The following is a 20,582-nucleotide window of genomic DNA, read 5'->3' on the forward strand; positions in this document are numbered from 1 at the left end:
ATCCTAATGCACACTCTGACATACACACTGCGGTGCTGTGGGAATGCTGCAATGGTAAAGTGCTCCCTTGTGGGAGTGACATGGTTATTCCTTCTGGTGACAGAGTGCTTGATAAAGATCACTGTCTGACATAGATATCTTTGCCTGCATTCCATAAAGCTTTGGTCACTTGTCAAAAGCTGCGTGCACAATGCTCATTGAGTGAGATGGTCTGCTAATCAGCACTTGGTTACTTTGTAAACTGCTGTGAGAATTGCCTGCAAGAAAATAGTTTTCTCCCAGAATAAGGGATATTCAGGATTTTATTAAACTGATGTGATTGCTATCATGTTGTCGTATCCATTCTAAAGGTTTGCTTTGCTGGTGCCTTAGCTTTGGTATATGACTGCGTAACATCTGGTAACAAAACGGCTTGTAAGAGGGGAAAAAAAAAGAGGACTTTAAGTGCTGGCTTGTTCCATGTGAACTAAGATATGTGATGGAGACCTCTTAAAACCACAAGACGAATATTCTGTTAGGTCTTGTTTTAGTTTTAGCTGCTGAATTTTATTTCCTTTCTTTTTTTTTTAATAAAAAAAATGTACCTAGAAAACGGTGTAGTAGAATAGTACTAAATGTCCAGTTACAATAGGAATATCCAAGTAGTCATCTTGGGAATTCAGCTTTGGTTTTTATGCATTATGTGCATTAAAGTCTCATTTTATGAGGATCTACTTTTATTTAAAAAATAGTTGGAAGGGGTTGGATCAATTATGTACCTTATAATAAATAATTCCATATTAAATTTAGAACAATTGTCAGAAGAGACCTGTGAGCTTGTGATCACTGTTTTTGCTTGAATAACTCTTCCTTACTACAAAATAACCTTCTTCTAAAGCTAGATATAGAAGCTTTAATATAGTTGTGGATTAGTTTACTGTGGATTAGTTTACTACATGATAATTGTGTTGATAATTCTTCACCCCTGTGTCAATTTCAAAATAATTACACTTTTGGTGCTATTTTTCCTGTTTTAACAAATTTTGCATAGAAGACCCTCCTCAATATGATGTATGAAATGTAAAGATATCCTGTTTTCCTTAAATGCCAAATCTCTGCTGTCTTCAAACCTGATTTCTGCTGAAAATGCTGAAGATGCTTCAAATTTGCTAGAAGCTGAACCCTGTGAGATAGAAATAAATGAGAATAAGAGCAGTTGGCTAAAGCTTCACCAGTGGTGAACAGTTATGTTTTTCTTGGCTGTTTTCAAAAAGAAAAACAAATTGTCAGTCATATTTCCTGTTCTCCATTTTGAAATCTGGCATAAAACCTGTGAGAGTCTTCAGTCCCTATGGTGTTCAGGTCTCCAAGAAAATATACTACCCACTCAAAAGAAAATTGTGTGAAACGTCATGCTCATTTCTTACCCTTTACTTTTTTTTTTTTTTTTAAGTTTTCTTAGATTTCATAGCCAGCTAATAAGGCCTTTTGTATTTTTGGAATTGTATTTATATATATATATATATATTTTCATATTATTGGAATGATTGTGGGAGAGTTATGTTCATTATTGCTTCAAGGAACTTGTCTGTATATAAAAGAGTGGGTATGTTGCAAGACTTTTTCAAATGGGATTACTAATTTTGAAGAGTTACTGCTGGATGTTAAACACTGCACTAATATTGGATTAATTTATTTATTTGAAAAACTTGAATCACCATTCAATTTAATTTAAACTTTGCAAATGCTTTGTCATCTTATAAGGTTGTCTTAGCAATGAATAAGAATGGAAAGAAGTCCTTCTGCTTGAGCACTTTATGCTGAAAACATGAGAAATGCTCTGCACTTGGAAGTTACTGTAATTGAATCTTGCTAATAGCGTTGGTGGGTGAAGTTCTCAAGAGGTCATAGAAATGCTTCTGGATTTCAGGCCTACCTTTTGCCAACTGTGAATATGAAATTTAATAAAAATATTTTAAAAGTATGATGTTAATTTAGGGACTAGTTCTTGTCTAGTTCTCTCTTTCCATTTAACAGCATACTTCTATTAATAACTTTTTAACTGTCCTTTGCTGTAGATGGTTGTATTGAAACAGAGTGAGAATTTGGTAAGAAAAATTTAAGCAAAAAAGGCTGCAAATGAAAAACAACTTTTGATCAGTTGTAAAGATATATATTAAATACTGTACTTTCAAGACATTTTTATACCTCTTAGGTCTTTTTTTTTTTTTCAGCCACCTTTCAATCTTTCCATACTTTAAGAAAGAAGTTTGTCTTTTAGCTTTTTAGCTTTCTTTTTGTTTGACAACTTTGTGTTTTTAAGAAAAAAGGAAAAGGAAAAAGTCTATTAAGCAATGATAGGGCTTATGCAATATAGACAGACTTGTTACTTGATAATTTTTAGTTGGACTAAAATCTTTGCCATTAACTACAGTTGGGACCACCAATTGCAATATATTTCTATACCTAACCCATGAAGAAGTGAGACACACAGGGAGAGATTTCCTTTCCCCTTTCCCTTTCTTTCTTTTTTTCTTTTTATTTTTAATAGATCTGTTTACAAAGATAATAAAATAAATGTTAACTAAACAGATTGAACTGTAAAAATTCATGCCAAAGATATTTTTTGACAATTGTTCTTTCTGGTGTGTATGGTGTTTTTTTTTTTTTTTTTTTTTATGAAGCTGCTTTAAAAACAACTTAGTTTTTTTTTTTTGTATTAGGTGTTGTTTGGGAATACTGGGACATATTTGTTTTATAACCTATCAAAAGGTGAGCATCTCCTTTGTTTATAATTACTAAAATAGAAAGAAAGCAAATTCTGAAGACTACTTAAAGTAAAACACCGTGTAGTAACTTTTATTTATGCTTCTGAGGTATACAGTACAATATAAGTTTTAAGTGTAGGACAGAGTGAGAGATGATCTGGGAATTCATGACTGACTCAGTCTAGAAGGTATCCTTTTCCTCTTGTGTTAGCGGTGTTCAGGTAGTTGTCACACAAGCATAATGATATTTGCCTTCAGCCTTACTGATATTAGCTGCGTTTTATCCAAAAGGAGGATACATTTAGCTTGCCTTTATTCCAAATTCCAAGAATTCTGAATTTATTGTTCAGAGATTGCTCTTGCTGTTTGTCTTCTGTGAAAGATTGAGCTGATTAATGCACACAATTAACGGTTACAGTGATCAGTTACAACTTCATGTAGGGTACTGTGCAGTGGTGCATTTGTCACACGGCTTTGTCACCCTTAACTGCTGAAAAGCAAGCATACTTTGGAACTGCACCTCATGTAGAACATGAGGTAGACAGAGCACCAGGTTTTTCATCTGAGCAAAAATAATGCAGGCATGTTTGCATCAGGTGACTCATGGCTGTGATACTATTGCTTTCCTCCAAGCGATGTATGTTACATGGTTTTTCACTGTTAGGGATTAATTTCCCACTTCACCTAAGTATGGCTAGGTGGTATTTTGTTTTCCCTTCTTGTTATTCAGCTCTGATTTATGTAGTGTTTGGATTCATAAGTGTCCTGTGGGTTCTCCATTTTATTTGGAAATGCTACATTTTACAATCCAAAACAAAAGCTATCAACACATTTTGTTTGAAATGCCTCATATTTATAGTTCCCTGAAATTCTCTGTTGCCTTTATCTTCCCAGTCACACGGGAACTTTGAGTGAACACACACATCTCTAATGCCAGTGTTGCAGATTTAAAAATAGTTGTCCTCCACCAAATGCTAACAGCTGGTTGGCTTCGTTTCCAGGCTGAGATTGCATTGTATAGTATTTTCATTTTCTTACTGTTGCCAAATGTTAATGGATCCAGCTCTGCAAATTTTACTATGTAAATTCTGTTGTAATACTAATTAAATATAATAATAATAATAATAATGTAATACTAATTAAAATTTAACTGCATTTATGAGGCCTTTCGCAACTCCAGTCAAGCACATACTACTTCATTTTGCAGATAAATAAAAAGGGGAAAGTGGTTCAGGGGAAGTGTTTTGTGTTGATTTAAATGACAGCAAAGATAATGCGTATTGCTGCTAGCCATTATTTGGGCAACGCTAAGATCTGGTGTGATTCAAGAGAACAGGTCTCTTAGGTTGTGCCCTTGGACAAGCCACTAACCCTTGTTCCTTTCCTTTAGTTGAAGTAATTCAGTACAAGTACCCTGGCAAATCCATTGTTGACATATTGAAATTATAGCAATTGAATATTGAAATCACTTTCGTCTTTGCTTTTCACTAGTGACAAAAATGCCTAACCATTGTGTTTCAAGAAAGAAGGGATTCTTAGCAATGTTTTTCAAAAACGTCCTTTTTAACCTCTAAGAGTAGGAAATTGGGGAAGGGGGGCAGGAGACCCGCGTGGATGAGCAAGGAACTCATCAACAAGATCAAAAGGAAGAGGAAGGTCTATGAAACGTGGAAAAAGGGCCTGTCCTCTTGGGAGGAGTATAGAAGTGTTGTCAGGGCCTGCAGGGACGCGATGAGGAAGGCTAAAGCCCACCTAGAGATGAGGCTTGCAAAAGAGATAAAGGATAATAAGAAGGGTCTTTTTAAGTATGTAAACAGTAAAAGGAAGACTAGGGATAATGTGGGTCCCTTGCTGAACGAGGGTGGTGTCCTGGTAATGGGAGATGCCGAAAAGGCGGAGATACTGAATGCTTTCTTTGCTTCATTCTTTGCTTCAAGGACTAACCCTCCCCCCCCCCCCCCCCCCCCAGGACTCCTGGACCCTGGAGGGAGGAGAAAGGGTCTGGGAAATGGAGAGCTCCCCTGGTTGATGAGGGAGTGGTTCGGGAGCATCTGAGTGGGATCAACGTACGCAAATCCATGGGCCCTGATGGGATGCATCCACGTGTGCTAAGCGAGTTGGCAGAGGTGATCACTGAACCACTCTCTATCATCTTTGAAAGGTCCTGGAGAACAGGAGAGGTGCCTGAAGTCTGGAGGATAGACAATGTCACTCCGGTTTTCAAGAAGGGCAAGAAAGAAGATCCGGGAAACTACAGGCCAGTCAGTCTCACCTCTGTCCCTTGAAAGGTGTTGGAACAGCTTGTTCTGGATGCCATCTCCAAGCAATTGGAAGAGAAGAATGTTATGAGGAGAAGTCAGCATGGATTCACCAAGGGGAAGTCGTGCTCGACCAACCTCGTTGCCTTCTATGATGGCATCACCAGCTGGGTAGACGGGGGGAGAGCAGTGGATGTCATCTACCTTGATTTTAGCAAGGCTTTTGATACTGTCTCCCACGACATCCTGCTAGAAAAGCTGCGAAAGTGTGGTATAGATGAGTAGACAGTAAGGTGGGTTGAGAACTGGCCGACTGGCTGAGCTCAAAGGGTGGTGATCGGTGGCACAGAGTCCGGGTGGAGACCTGTGACTAGCGGCGTTCCCCAGGGGTCAGTGCTGGGTCTGGTCTTGTTCAACATCTTCATCGACGACCTTGATGAGGGAATAGTGTCTGCCCTCAGCAAGTACGCCGATGACACAAAGCTGGGAGGAGTGACTGACATGCCAGAAGGCTGTGCTGCCATTCAGTGAGATCTGGACCAGCTGGAGAGATGGGCAGGAAGAAACCAAATGAGGTTTAATAAGAGCAAGTGTAGAGTCCTGCACCTGGGAAGGAACAACTGGATGTATCAGTACAGGCTGGGGGGAGACCTGTTGGAGAGGAGCTCTGAGGAGAAGGACCTGGGGGTCCCGGTGGATGACAAGTTGACCATGAGCGGGCAGTGTGCCCTGGTGGCCAAGAGAGGGCCAATGGGATCCTGGCGTGCATTAAAAGGAGTGTGGACAGCATGTCAAGGGAGGTGATCCTCCACCTCTGCTCTGCCCTGGTCAGGCCTCACCTGGAGTACTGTGTCCAGTTCTGGGCTCCCTGGTACAAAAAAGACAGGGATCTCCTAGAAAGAGTCCAGCAGAGGGACACAAACATGATACAGGGCCTGGAGCATCTCACCTATGAGGAAAGGCTGAGAGACCTGGATCTGTTCAGCCTTGAGAAAAGAAGACTGAGGGGGGATCTTATTAATGTTTATAAATACCTGAGGTGTGGGAGACAGAAGGATTTGGCCAACCTCTTTTCAGTGGTTTGTGGGGACAGGACAAGGGGCAATGGCCATGAAATGGAGCACAGGAAGTTCCGCACCAATATGCAAAAGAACTTCACGATGAGGGTGATGGAGCAATGGAACAGGCTGTCCAGGGAGGTTGTGGAGTCTCCCTCTCTGGAGATATTCAAGACCCCTCTGGACGCCTACCTGGGCAGCCTGCTCTAAGGAACCTGCTTTGGCAGGGGGGTTGGACCCGATGACCTCTTGAGGTCCCTTCCAACCCCTTCAATTCTGTGATTCATAATGCTGTGAGTGGACAGTATTATCTACAATGACGTTATTTCTGAAATGAGTAAAATGTCATATAACAGCTTTTCTGCTTTTCCCACCATCTTGAAGTACTCAGTCAAACTATCCTACCATCTTACAAGAGATGAATCTGCCATTTTACTTTATTTTAAAAATTCTTTCAAAATCTATGGCAGTTATGTTAAAGCAGTATTGCTGTCATAAACATGATCCATAGTGTTTACTTTTTGGCATAAATGCTGAAACAACTAGTGCAAAACATGGAGAGATCTGGGAATTAATAAAGTTACAGATGGCTATCATGTGGAAATAATAATATATTGCATTTTTAGTGGAATAAAATCAATGTATTGCTTTTGATTAATACAGTAGGCTTGCTGGTCATACAGGGATTAGTGTTGTGTGGTATAAACCTGAAAGTTAGTTGGTTATCCTGTGTTATGTGGCATGATGAGGATCAATTTCAGGAATGCCTTAAGAATACACACTAAACAGAATCCTTTCTACATTGGTTGCAGTACTAGATAGATAAATTATATTGCCATCTGTACTTGAAATTACCTTGGGTATGCAAAGGAAAAATCTAGATAAATGATAACTCACTTAATACTCCATGGTTTTTGTTTATGGAAGACAGAATTCCTCAGGATATTCTACAGAAAAAAGAAGAGTGTGCCAAATGTAATTTCAGTGTTGAGTGTTCATGGATGGTAAAAATTATACTTAACAGAAGTTTGTAATTTTTGCAGGTAATAGCTCTAGCAGATGCAGCAGAAAAAAATCAAGCCAATATGTTCCAGGCATTCACAAAGTTGAAAAGTGCCACCCATCTGGTGATTATGCTGATCAGTCTGTGGCAGAAACTCAATGCTGACCAAATTGCTATTATGGAAGCTGCATTTTTGCCATTAGCAGAAGATACACAAGAGCTGGTAAGAATCTCTAAGAATTACTTGAAAAATGCATATTTAAAAGAGTTTAAGAGCTTAAATTTACATGTTTGTCTGTGCTCTTTGTTGAAGATGGTTCTTTGAAGTGATCAAGTAGGTGTGTAATGCAACCTGTACGATTTCACAGCGAATTAGAAAAGTAGAACTAAGTAACAGAACGGTTCATGAGAAGATAGTCTAGAATCATAGAACATCTTGCTTAATGGTGCAGTCACAGCCACACCACAGATGCTTGCGCTTGCTGATGGCCCTGGCCAGCCATAAAATGTCTGTTGCTCTCTGAATGCACTCATTCAGCTTGCAGCCTCATGTCCCAGCCTCACATCTCACTGTCATGTTGCAGCCTCATTGTTGCTGCGTCATCTCCCAGCCTCAAGTACCAACATCATATCCCAGCATCTGTTTTGGGTTTATGTGGCAACATTTCAGTAGTGTGGGGGCCACATGGGTGACTTCTGTGGTAAGAGACCAAGAGCTGCCCCGTTTCAGAGAAGATCCAGTTCCAGGTGGCTCCAAAAGGGAACCTCTGCTGGCCGAGGCTGGCACTTCCATGCACAGTGTTGGCACTTCTGTGCTAACATATTTAAGAAAGACTCCAAAATGCTGCACACAGCATATGGGTGACAGGACTGAGGAAATGTGAGAGAAACAGCCTTGCAGACACCAAGGTCAGTGAAGGAGGAGGCAGGAGATGCTCCAGGTGCCAGAGCAGAAGTTCCACTACTGGCTATGGAGAGGAACATGGTGAAGTAGGCTGTCCACTTGTAGCCTGTGTTATGTGTTAGAGCAGATCTCCATGTTGCAGCCTGTTGAGGACCAACGCAAGAGTAAGAGGATGCAGCCTGAAGGAGGCTGCAGCATGTGGAGAGCCCATGCAGGATCTGAATTACAGCTGGAAGTGCAGCCCGTGAAGAGCAGCCCATGCTGGAGCAGTCCGCTCCTGAAGGACTGCACCCTGTGGTACGGCTCCCGGGCTGGCACTTCTCAGGCTGGCAGGCATTTGCTTCTGCCCCAGGTTCAGGAGACTTTCTCTGTCAGCCTTTTTCCCGTTAAGGCATGGTTACCTTTATGCCTTCTCCCATTACCCAGGCTTTCCCATTCCCATGATGATTTCCTGTCCCCCAAATGACTTCCCATCCTTGAGTCTCCCACATGTGCCTGCCACCTCTGTCCTCTCTTGGTTACCTGAAGTTGTGGTGTCCTACACCCTCTTATGTCTCATTGGTATAAAAAGAGCCTGATTTTTACACTAAATATAGCTTCTTTCATCTGAGATGCTTCCTGTACTGTGTGTGATTCTCTTTTCCTAGCGTTCGTGTTGCCTTTTAGCGTTATTTATTTATTTATTTTTTCCTCCTAAAAGGGGTTGGAGCTTTGCTCCAATGTCACATTAACTGATTTTTACTATCATGATGTGTCTTTCTACTACTTGTAATCAGTACTATTATCAGTTATTGCTATATCTTAGTATATAAGTATTAGTATATCACTACAGTGATGAATTTGCTTTCTGGTAGTATCTGTATCCACATAGATAGTAGTAAAGGTAGTATCTATAGTTGCTTAGTATCCATCTTCACACCACAAAATCCCGGAATCTTACAATATCCTGAGTTAGAATGGACACACAAGGATCATTGATTTCAGCTTCCTGGCTCCACACAGGACCACCTAAAATTCAAACCCTATGTCTGAAAGTATTCTCCAAACACTTCTAGAACTCTGACAGACTCAGTGCCGTTACTGCTTCCCTGGGGAGCCTGTCCCAGTGCCCAACCACCCTCTCGGTGCAGAACCTTTCCCTAATAACCAGCCTGAGCCTCTGCTGTCGCAGCTCCAGGCCATACCCTTGGGTCCTGTTGCTGTCCCCAGACAGGAGAGCTCAGTGCCTGCCCTTCCATTCCCCTCGTGAGGAAGCTGCAGGCCACCATGAGGCTCAGTCTATTATTCTCTGGGCTGAACAATCCAAGTGATTTCAACTGCTCCTCATACATCTTGCCCTCTAAATCATTCACCATCTTTGTAGCCCTCCTTTGGGCACTCTCTAGTAGTTTTATGCCTTTCTCACATTGTGGCACCCAAAACTGCACACTGTTCTGGAGCTGAGGCTGCAATGCTACAGATCAGAGTGGGACAGTCCCTTCCCTCAACTGGCTAGCAATGCCATGCTTGATGTGCCCCAGGACACGGTTGGCCCTTTTGGCTGGACATGGTTGGCCCTTTTGGCTGCCAGGGCACACCGTTGAGTCAACTTGACATCGACCAAAACCCTCAGATCCTTTTCCATGTGGCTGCTCTCCAGCCTCAAGATGTCTCTGAAAGGCCTCTCTACCCTCAAGGGAGTCAACAGCTTTTTCTAATTTAGTGTTGTATGCAAACTTAATATATATTCAAGTCCTGCATCCAGATCATTTATAAGAACATTGAAGGGCACTGCCCCTAAATGGAGCCTTGCTGAACCCCACTAGTGACTGACCACTAATTTGATGTTACTCCATTTACCATAACCCTTTGAGCCTGACCTGTCTTGGACTCAATGATCCTTGTGGGTCCCTTCCAGCTCTTGAGCCAATTGTTCACCTATTGTATTCATCTATCTATGTATTTATCTAGGTGTATGCTGGGCATTTTGTCCAGTAAGATAGTATGAAAAATGGTATTGTAACCTTTGCTGAATTCCAAAAAGATTTCAGATTTACATCAATTGACTTGGTCACCTCGGTAGGTGACCTTGTCATAAAAGGAAGTTAAGTTTGCTCAACAGGACGGTCCCCTCGTGATCACGTTGGCTGTGACCAATGACTGTGTTGGCATATATGTGATAGCAGTTAATTCCTATTCAACCAATCCTTCCTTATCAAGCCAAGTAAGATTTTCTTGCTTAAGTTTTGCTTGTCTTAGCTTCTGTCTAGTTGTTAGTACTAACAGAATAATTCTATTTTTTTAAAGACACTAATACAAATGCTATGTAATATAAGTACATGCCTGTGTATTCACATGCACACATTCCAATATGATAACCGTAATAGACATGTACGCACAGTAATATGGTGTATTGAATCTATTAATTAAGTGTTGGCCATACTGTGTTTTCAGTGTTTTTACACTTGTATATGTAGTGGGTGAAAATGATCAAAATAAAGTACTATATAAAGATAAGTTGCTTTTATTTTCCAAACCATGCATAGATAGTCCTACATTGTGTAGGTATCTTGCAAATTTTTCTCACATGTAATTGGTATGACTATGTGAGATTATGTGCAAAATCTGGAGAACAGTCTGTATGTGTGCATATATATGTAAAAAGACTGCTGCATTCTGTCTTGATATAAGGTCCCCAGCTCAGCATACTGCTTTAGTGAAATTAAGGAATGTTCTAAACTTATAAGAACTAGAGTCAATGTCCAGTTAGTTTCAAATATAGTCTTTCCACTGGGTTCTAGATTAAAGTACTTAAACAGTATTTAAATTTACAAGAGAAACAAGCTGTGATGGTGCTTACACTTCTCAATGTTTCTTTTAGGTATTCAAAATTTAAAATATATTGCGTAACTGTTTTCATAAATGAATTACGTATAAAAATCTAAGTACACTCTATCTTTACTGCTCTGTGTAGGGTTTTTGCAATGTACAGTGAGTTAAGATTTTAATATGTACCTTGAACACTTAAAATGGTTTATTGTCATTTGGAAAGTGCGAAGATCTAAGTGAACTTCACATTATCTACAGTTTCAACTGCGGGGAAAAAAAAGTATGTTTTGGTACTTTACATGATATTGACCTATGATCCTGTCCTAACTGAAACCAGGACAAGCAGGCGAAGCAAAACAGTTTTGATGAGATTTGCTTTGGACTTTTTGGCTCACTTAGACCTGTAAATCAAGCTGCACAACTGGGGTGTATGTATTCTTATGAATAGAATTGCAGGAAGGTTCACATCAATCTCATAAAAGCCCAAACAACCATTATTTGCATGACTCCCTTTTATTTTGCTATCAGACATCACATTGCTTTTTGACACGTTTTGATAAATCATGGGGAAATCTGTTGTGTATCATATAATACAAGATATCACTTTAATATATAACTCAATGTGGTTTCAGTATAGTAGTTCACAATATTCCATATTAAAGCTGTAAGACCCCACATAAATATTGTTAAGATGTGCATCTTGCAGAGCAGCCAGGATGAAAAATGTAAACCAGCAATGACTGGAGGTGGAAATGGGTAATGAAACTTTTACGAAATATTGAAATACATGCCATATTGAAGTTGTTATGGAACCACAGAAATCTGAATGTAATTTAAGAAGTATAATTAAGTAGGGGAGGCAAGAGGGAAATCTGACATACCAACAGTATTTATGGACAGAAGCTCCTAGCTAGTGTTCATGTTTCCTTGCAAGCAGTTGAGTGGAACTGCAGTGAAAGAAAGTACTCTGAAGGATTTTTTTGTTTACTCAAACAATTCTGCACAGTAGTTTGCTGTATTTTTATTTGGATGGAATGTGTTAGAAGACAGTTTGGATGCAGTGTACCTCTCCAGAATATTTTCTGCTTTGTGAACAGTAAACTATGAAAATGTTGTATTTTTTTTTAACAAAAGGGAAATGTTTAGAATATACTTTTACCATAAAAAGAAATGCTTCTCTGACCATAACGTCAACATTATTCTCATACATGCCGTTCCTTTTAGAAAAGATTGCATCTTGTTTTCTAGACCTTTCGGCCACTCTGGTTAGATATTTAACAAATAAAAAGAGGTGTTTTGAGTTCCTATTGTCACTATTTCAAAATAAATTTTCTGTTGCTATAAACTTTTAAGAACATGTAAAATCTCATTTTCTTGTCTACAAAGATAAAGCAAATACTACAAGCTTTCAAAATAGTTGTTTAAAATGAAATCTTGGTCTTTGCTCTTGAATTTAGATGATAAGGTCCTTAGGTTTCTGAAAATACCTTTCTTTTTCCCTTTTTCTTGCATTTTCTAATAGCTTAAATGTAAATTCTGTAACAGATATTTAGTGTCATACATTTTATTTCCAGCAATAAATTTCTAATTAACATCTAAATAGTATTTCTTTGTTTAAACTGACTAAAAGTGTTGCATTTGTTTAATACTGGAAATATGAGGACATTCCCTCTTTGTAAAATTCATGGAAGAATCACTGAAGAGTCAGAAGCACAACATCAGAAATTGCATGAGGTTTCTTGAGTCTTTGCTGTTGTCCGATGAGATAAATAAGGAGCTAATCTGTCAAGGAACTTAGCTGCAGTTTTGTCCCGATCTACTTTGTTACTATTGCAGGACTGAAATTAAACCCATATTCAAAATACAGAAATGTATATTGTCAGTTTCAGAGCATAGTGTTACAATTCCGTGCAAACTACGCTTTAAAAAGTATACCAATTTAGAGTCCTATGTTGGTTTTATTATCTATTGAAATATCTGACAAAATTGTTTTGGAGACAAAAGAAGTTATGATCACTCTAATGATTTATCAGAAATTTTATTCTACAGTTCATTTTTCTTAGGAGAGTTGCTGACTGTTTTCCAAGACTAGCATATTTGTCATTAACTTAAAATAGGTGTTGGCAACCATTGGATTACTAAAGGGATGTTTTTCAGTCATTACCCTTTTACCAAGCTCTGTTATATTGAGGGAGTTTTCAAAAATTAGTTTGTGATGGAGTGTATGTTTACAATCAAAAATCATGTTTGGAAGGGAAGGAATTTATCCAGACTAACTTAAAGCGTTCAAGGAGTTCATGCTACATGATAGTTTTGATATAATAGTTGCATGGTGTTTGAATTGACTGGCTCAGATGTCTGATTATTAAACTATTAATACTTTCTTTGTTTAATATGTTACAAGGAGAGAAAATGTCTGTCAATATTAACATTCTAATTTTAGGACTGATGGCGGATCCTCAGCAGTATAACCATCAACATAGCTATCAACTTCACTCAAGAATAAATATTTTCATAGTTCTCATGGTGTTACCAAGTAATATCATAAATGCTTTTCATTGCTCAGAATCATCCCTTTCTTGTTATCCTCACATTTGTGATGCTATTGTTAATAATAACTATATCATTGAAGTACACTTTCATCTGCTTTTATTTAGGCTTGGCTTCAGAGCAACCAAGTAAATGTCTGTATTCTATCTTAATTTCCTACTGAAGTTGTAAATTGGGCAGGAAAAAACATGCCTGTGGTTAAAATGTGTGTATTTAAGTGACGCTGTGATCTAAGTTTAATAAACTTAAGTTAATGACTCCACATTTACTTTTTTACAGTGTTGATAGATAAAGTAGAAAAGTACACTTACAGGCAATGATGAAAAAGAGAAGGTGTCATAAGAAAATCACAGAGTGCCTTGGAAGAGTCATCAGAGTTAGTATCAAAAGCCTCCGTGCTTTCTGTAAGAAGATGATATGAATGTAAACCACTAGAAAAAGAAAAGATTGGTAATGTGGAAAAGCTAGGTAGTCTGCTACGTTTTATGCATGGTAGTAGATAGGTTTTATTGCAGAGTTCTCAAGAAAATTGCAATTTGGGGAAAGAATCCTTTATTGACTGAAAGTTTTCAAGATTAAAGAAAAGATTAGTTCTGTAATTCCAAGAGGTTTAATTCTGTCAAATCTAATGGTATCCAACTTTTTTCTTGAAATTGTTAATTAATGTTTAGAACTGTTGAAGCTTTGAGCTGATAATTACATTGTTGGGGAGAGAAGTTTTCATGAGATCTAATTTTTAGAATTTCTATTAAATTGTTACTTTTCAGTAATTTTTATAATTAAAGTATAAACCAAACTGGGTCTTAATCATGGTAGAATACACCTGGAATAGATTTTTTTTTATGTATCTCATATTTTCTATACTCTCCTTGTTCTTTTTAGCCATATTTGGAATGCAAATCTTCAGCTATGTAACAGAAATATTTTAAAGTGGGCTGAAATATTTTAAATTATATTGTTTACAATGTGCTAGCACAACTTATCATTTGTAAATACTTTTGTAAATACTTTTTCTGTTTCTCTTAAACAAACAAACAACCCTTCCTCCCACCCAAAAAAGACACAATCAAACCAAACCAAAAACAACGAACAAAACAAAAAACAGCAGAAACAAAACACAAGGTGTTAGGCAGTGACAAGCAGTAATCTGGAACTAGATTCCCATATAGTTGTATCAAATTCTTTATTTATTTTGTTTGAACAGACAAATTCATAGCAGATACCCTTTCTCCCCTTCTTCTGTACAGAAACCAAATGGTTAATGCATCTGAAAATAAGTAGTTTTAGGGGGAGAAGCATGTGAAATTTGTTTCCTTTCTTTCCAGATTGGAAAAATACATTAAATGATGGCTATCTATCATTTAAAAAAAATCAAAATTAGTAAACAAGTCTTTTACTTACTGAAAGCAAAGCCACTTAACAGTATTATTCAGAAAGACTGTTCAAATATGGTCAAGTATCGAAGTCCAGTAAGAGTGGAAACAAAATGTTAGTGGCTTTTCAACCTGTAATCACTAAAATAAAGGGAAGGAACCTCAAGCTTTTCTTGCTAAAAATCATAATTTTCAGTAGATAAAAAGAAAGTCAACCTTTCTGAAGCTTAGTTTTGGTTGAGGGCAACATAAGAGTCTCAAGTGAGGGAAAGATGAAGAAATGAGATTTCTCACTCCTCTGTGGGCAGGAAAGGTACAGTACAGGGGTTAAAAAATGGAGTCACAGTGCCTGGATCCTGTCAATGTCTTTTGCTCAGGTATGTATACGTGACTTAACTTAGGGAATAAAAGAAGTAAGGGAATGGACTTCTTCCAGCCCTCTTTGTTTTTGTGTTTTCACTTGGGAGTTAGAGTGCTGAGCACACCACTGCTTTCAGGGGGACCAGGCTACATCAGAGACAGTTAGAGTAGATGGAGGAAAGGACATGGAGTTGTAAAGCCACTAAAGTAGTGCAATTTGTTGGGTAACCATTTTTCTTTGCTTTTATTTGTGGTCCCTTAAAAGCAGGGTTTCAAATGGATTGATTATTTGTGAAATTTATAAGGTCTAGAAACAAAAGATCAAATATTTGTAGTAAGTAATTTAAGGGAAAGAGATGATTTGAAGAGTGAGGTGGTAGTCTCAACATTTTTTAAGCACTATCACAATTCCTCTAGATGTTTGTGTATTATTTTCTTCCTGCAGTTAATTTTATTTAGTAAGAAAATTATGTTATGGCAAACAGCAAATCACTTTTCATTGGAGGCAAGGTATACAATTGGCAAGTGATTCTTGCCTGTAGCTGAGTTTATTTTTCACAGTGAATTCTATGGGTAGAATAGAAAAAGTGCAAAGTCTTGTTGGTTTGAAAAGAAAGGCTTAGTGTGATCAGTTAAGCCTATTTATGTGTTAAAAAAATCAATGCATCTTTGCTTTACACCTCAAAGGACTAGCAGCTATGTCCAATTGTATTTCCAAATCTTATTTTGTCATTTCCAGATTTTGCAAGAAGGGGATGTAAGCTTTTTATTCTTGATTTTTTTTTTTAAAGCTTACTTCTAGTAAGAATATAGTTTCTAAACAGCAACAAAAAAACCTAGATGGCACAAAATTAAAGAATTGTTGAGATACAGGATTTGATATGTGTTATGAATTGTAAACTTTTTAAGGACAGAAAGAATCACTGTATTCTTGTCTAGTTTAATAATATTCCCGTGTATCAAACCTCAGAACAAACATTCGTGCCAGGTATAAACCTTACATTAATGGAGAATCTGACATATCTGTTAGATGTATTATGAAAAATAAGAGGTTCGCTTTTAGAATTAATTTACCTAACTTGATCTATCAGTGTCTTTATTCTGCTGTATTTCAGAGATATTGAAGTTAAACTTCAGTGGGCTTATCTTATTTCTTTGTGTAAATTAGTCTAGGCAGAACCATGTGATTAGTTTGACTCCAGCATATGTATTCTCTCCTTTAAAATTAACTGGGATATTGTGCGAAGTACTGCGGTTGTCCCAAGAGACATGCCCTTTGTGTGATTGATTAAATGAGCTTCTGTTATCAGAAATCTTTCTCTATGTAATACTGTGATGTGAACATCTAAATTTTCTCTTTGTTCAGGAAGTGTTATCTATCTAGCTCAGGTACAGAGAGAAGCTGAAATATTTTAGTGTAGTAATAATTACTGAATATGTGCTGCATACCAGAAGTGCAGATCAGTTGTCATCTAAACTGCTTAATGACAAGAGTGGTGCATTATGGTGATTATGGTAATGTTGTTCACCAAAAAGTCTTTATATATAAAAAAAATCAGTGTATCTTTCTTTTGGGATGTTTCTTTTAAAGAAGCAGGTTGTCATGAGAGGATTCTCTTGGTATCCAAATTGAAAGACCTGCAGACTCTTGCTATGTAATGAAGAATATTGTATTACTGCTTTAAAAATAATTCAATGCTATATTAATATAATATCTGAATTAAAAAAAAAAAAAGCCAGCAGTATTATTATAATACCTGAATTAAAAAAAAAAAAAAGCCAGCAGTGTATCATATCACTTTCTGAGAAAATAAGATGGAGATACTCCCAATAATCTTATGAAGCTCTAGATTTATATTGAACATATGCCATAACGATATGCAGCTAAATACATTATTTCCCTCAGATATCTGACAGTCACAAATGTTAATAAGAGGGTATATCAAGACCTAATCACTGAACCATCCTATCTTTGATGCATTATGATTGTGAATTAGAACCAAGAACACCCATCAACAACTTCAGAACCAAAAGCAGTAATATCTAACTATGTATTCCTCCCCCTCCCCCCCCCCCCCCCCAATAATTTTTGGGGCATTATTAGATAACCTTTATTTATTTATTTATTACACATTTTCATGTTGTGTAATCTGTCTTCTCGAATTAGCAAAGATATTACTAGGTAGCGTGAGAAGATGTGTCATGTAAATCTTACATCTTGTTAAAACATGCCAGAAAAAAATCTGCACCATTTTTTTTGTTTTACTATGATTTACAAATTAGCAGATGGAAGTATTTTCTTTCAGTTAATGATAAGGTTCTGTGTCTCAATTTCCTAGATTAACAATGATATACCAGTATTCTCTCATATCTGCACAGATGGTGATACACTTTGTTTTAGGATTACAGTGACAGGCCAGTTCAGATTCAAGGAACATTAAAATGACATCATCATTCTTCAGCCATCTTCTCCAGGTTTTTCCAATGAAGTGAGACTTTGATAGAGCTAAAATAGTTTTGGTACATCAAAAGTAAACCTGGTATTTTATCCTACGGCATGACCATATCAACAATGGAGGAATTCATGACTTTTCCCAAGCTGCTGTCTCAAGGAACAACAAAAAAAGTTAATTCTTGAATAAGCTTGAAAGTTGGATATCCAAGTGTTCTGGTTTCAGTTAGGACAGAGTTAATTTTCCTCCTAGTAGCTGGCAGGGTGCTATGTTTTGAATTAGAATGAGAAGAGCGCTGATAACATGCTGATGTTTTAATTGTTGTAGAGCAGTGCTTACACCAAGGACTTTTCAGCCTCTCTCTGTCCTGCTAGCGAGCAGGCTAGGGATGCAGCAGGAGCTGGGAGGGGACAGACCCAGGACAGCTGACCCAAAGTGGCCAAAGGGGTATTCCATACCATCTGACGTCATGCTGAACAATATATAGGGGTGGCTAGCCGGGGTGGAGGGGGGGGGGGCCGGCTGCTCGGGGATAGGCTGGGCATCGGTCAACGGGTGGTGAGCAATTGCATTGTGCATCACTTGTTTCGTAGACATTATTACTATTAATACTATTATTATTATTATTGTTGTTGTTATTATTTTCCCTGTCTTAATAAACTGTCTTTATCTCAACTCACAGACTTCACTTTCCCGTTTCTCTCCCCCATCCCGGAGAGGGAGGGGGGAGGGTGAGCGAACGGCTGTGTGGTGTTTGACTGCCAGCCGGGCTAAACCACAACACCAAGTAAACACGTGAATCCAATTTGTCACTAACCTCCTTGTCCTCACCTCTGCAATTTTGGAGAAATTCCACAATTTGAAGCAATAACAATGAATTTCAAATTATCAGTGAGTGGGTCTGAGGTACTACAAGAATTTAAATAGGGAACAATAAACTTTCTGTCAGGTTGCGTTTCTTTCAGAACTAAAATATATGAGAGGCTGTGCTTTTGTATTTCATGTCTTTCAGGAACACAAACTCATTAGTCAGGCTTCTATAGCATCTTACAGTGACAACCTAATAAAAGATACTATAGTAAGAGAAGAAAAAGAATCTCCTCCCCAAGGATATCACTGATACAAAAATAAAAGATTTGTTGAGATACAATGACATTTTAGCATCTTTCTGCAACATTTTTTTTTTTTTCATCCAGAGCAAGAATAACAAAATTCAATTTCTCTTCCCTGTATCAAAAATTATCTTGCTGAATCTCACTGAGATTGTAGACTTCACTTATGGCAGACTTACTGTTGGATGTATAGAATACTTCTGGAAGATGCATGACTTCTAGTGTGTTTGCAAGCCTGCAGAGAGCTTTGACAGCATCTGCAAAAACCCGAACAGCACCTTGGTTTGTCTAGGTAACTGGTGAAAAGTTTTTAAGGAAAGGAAAGGAAAGATGAAGTGTTAGATGATTTCAGTGTTAAAAAGCAAAAAAACATACTTCTGAAGCTGAGTACAAGGAAGCCAAACCACTCCATTCATGCATTGTACATACAAGAGTTTCTTTCATCAGTTCCCAGAAAAGGACCAATAGTTATAAGGATTTAAGTCTCAAAACAGAAGATTGTGAACACACGCGCATACACACACAGAGAAAACCCTAAAAAAAATCAGGATTTTCAGGATTTAGGAAGGGCTTCTACAGAAACCCATGATGTGTGTGAACATTCATGCTTCCAAATGTGATGTATTTGCGTTATGACAAATTACCATTACTAGAGGAATAAGTGTGTAACTAGATGGTAGGAATTTATCTGTTTGAAAACATACCCTTTTTGCTTTTACAAACACCTGCTCTGCCTTAAATATCTTCATACTTTTCACTGTTGTCCAAAGATAAAATAATAGAAAGAAGGTTTTAGTATACACTCTGTATTGTTCTGTTTTTATGAGATGTGAGACAGTTTCAGGCTACGAGGATGGTCAAGGAGGTGAATCATCTGTCCTACAAAGATAGGCTGAGGGAGTTGGGGTTCAGCTTGGAGAAGGCTCTGAGGAGACCTTATAGCAGCCTTCCAATACCTAAAGGGGGCCTACAGGAAAGCTGGGGAGGGGAGATAAAAAGCTGGGAGATAAATACTGATCTAATCCCATTCTTACTCTGACCTAATTCTAAGGTTATTTTGGAAGTCTTTCTGTGTGAGTGAAGAACATCCTATCCTAAAGGATGCAGTTTTGTCAGTATACTAAAATCCTATGACTGGTAATAATCACGATTTGCTTCTGTAAACAGGACTTTCTTCAGGATTGTACTTGAAAAATATTTTAAAATAACTTGAATCATAGTCATGATCGAATGCAGCTTTCAGAACCTTTGTTGAGTATCCCTCAGTTTGCTAGATTCCTGAAACATCCACTCCTTTAATACTTCTGATTTTCTGCATTATATTTCCAGAAGATTCTTGGTAAAATGTTCATTTAGGACCACCGTTCTTAAAAGGCAAATATTGCATATGCTCTAAGATAGCTTCAAAAATACTGTTTAAATTTCTAAGGCTTCAGCTTGGAAAAAAGTGTTTCAGCTTTCCTTCCATACCTGAAGAAGACATTATGGAAAGAGATTTTAATAAATCCAGATTTAAGACAAAAATAATAATAATAATAAAATCCATACAGTAGAATTTTCCCAAAACTCTTAGTCTTCTGTTTTGTGCAGAAGAGTTCAGTGGTTTGTGGATTGTGCTTCAGAGGGCAAAAATACCAGAGGAGTAAAGAATCTATCATAAAGATTTACGTACTCTATTTTTTCAGGTGAAGTTGCCATAGGATATCAATATGCATTTACCAAGCAGAATTCAAAATTAGCAGTTCTTGTAGAGAGTTGTTCATGCTGCAGGAATTTCTATTAAGTAAATATTCTGACACTGAACAGGTAAAGGTGCTGTTCCTGCTATCACTTGCTATTACAGCATAGTAGTGCAGAAATGACAGATGTATGTATGACAGACTGCAAAAACAAACAAAAAACCCAAGCCAAGCAACAATAAAAAAATACTCCAAACCAATTTATTCACAAATGATT

The 20,582-nt window shown here is 37.6% G+C and overlaps 1 protein-coding gene across 6 annotated transcripts in view; it reads left to right on the forward strand.

Annotated features, from left to right (window-relative positions):
- The window catches only part of BBS9 (Bardet-Biedl syndrome 9), a 321,265-nt gene that overhangs the window by 142,932 nt on the left and 157,751 nt on the right, over nucleotides 1-20,582 (forward strand). For all 6 annotated transcript variants that reach the window (XM_040548841.1, XM_040548842.1, XM_040548845.1 and 3 more), the window contains one exon: nucleotides 7,107-7,289. In XM_040548841.1, the coding sequence (XP_040404775.1) occupies nucleotides 7,107-7,289 (183 nt within the window). The remainder of the gene's footprint in view (nucleotides 1-7,106; nucleotides 7,290-20,582) is intronic.

The sequence above is a fragment of the Cygnus olor genome, chromosome 2 (genome assembly GCF_009769625.2).
Source record: "Cygnus olor isolate bCygOlo1 chromosome 2, bCygOlo1.pri.v2, whole genome shotgun sequence".
Taxonomy (NCBI): domain Eukaryota; kingdom Metazoa; phylum Chordata; class Aves; order Anseriformes; family Anatidae; genus Cygnus; species Cygnus olor.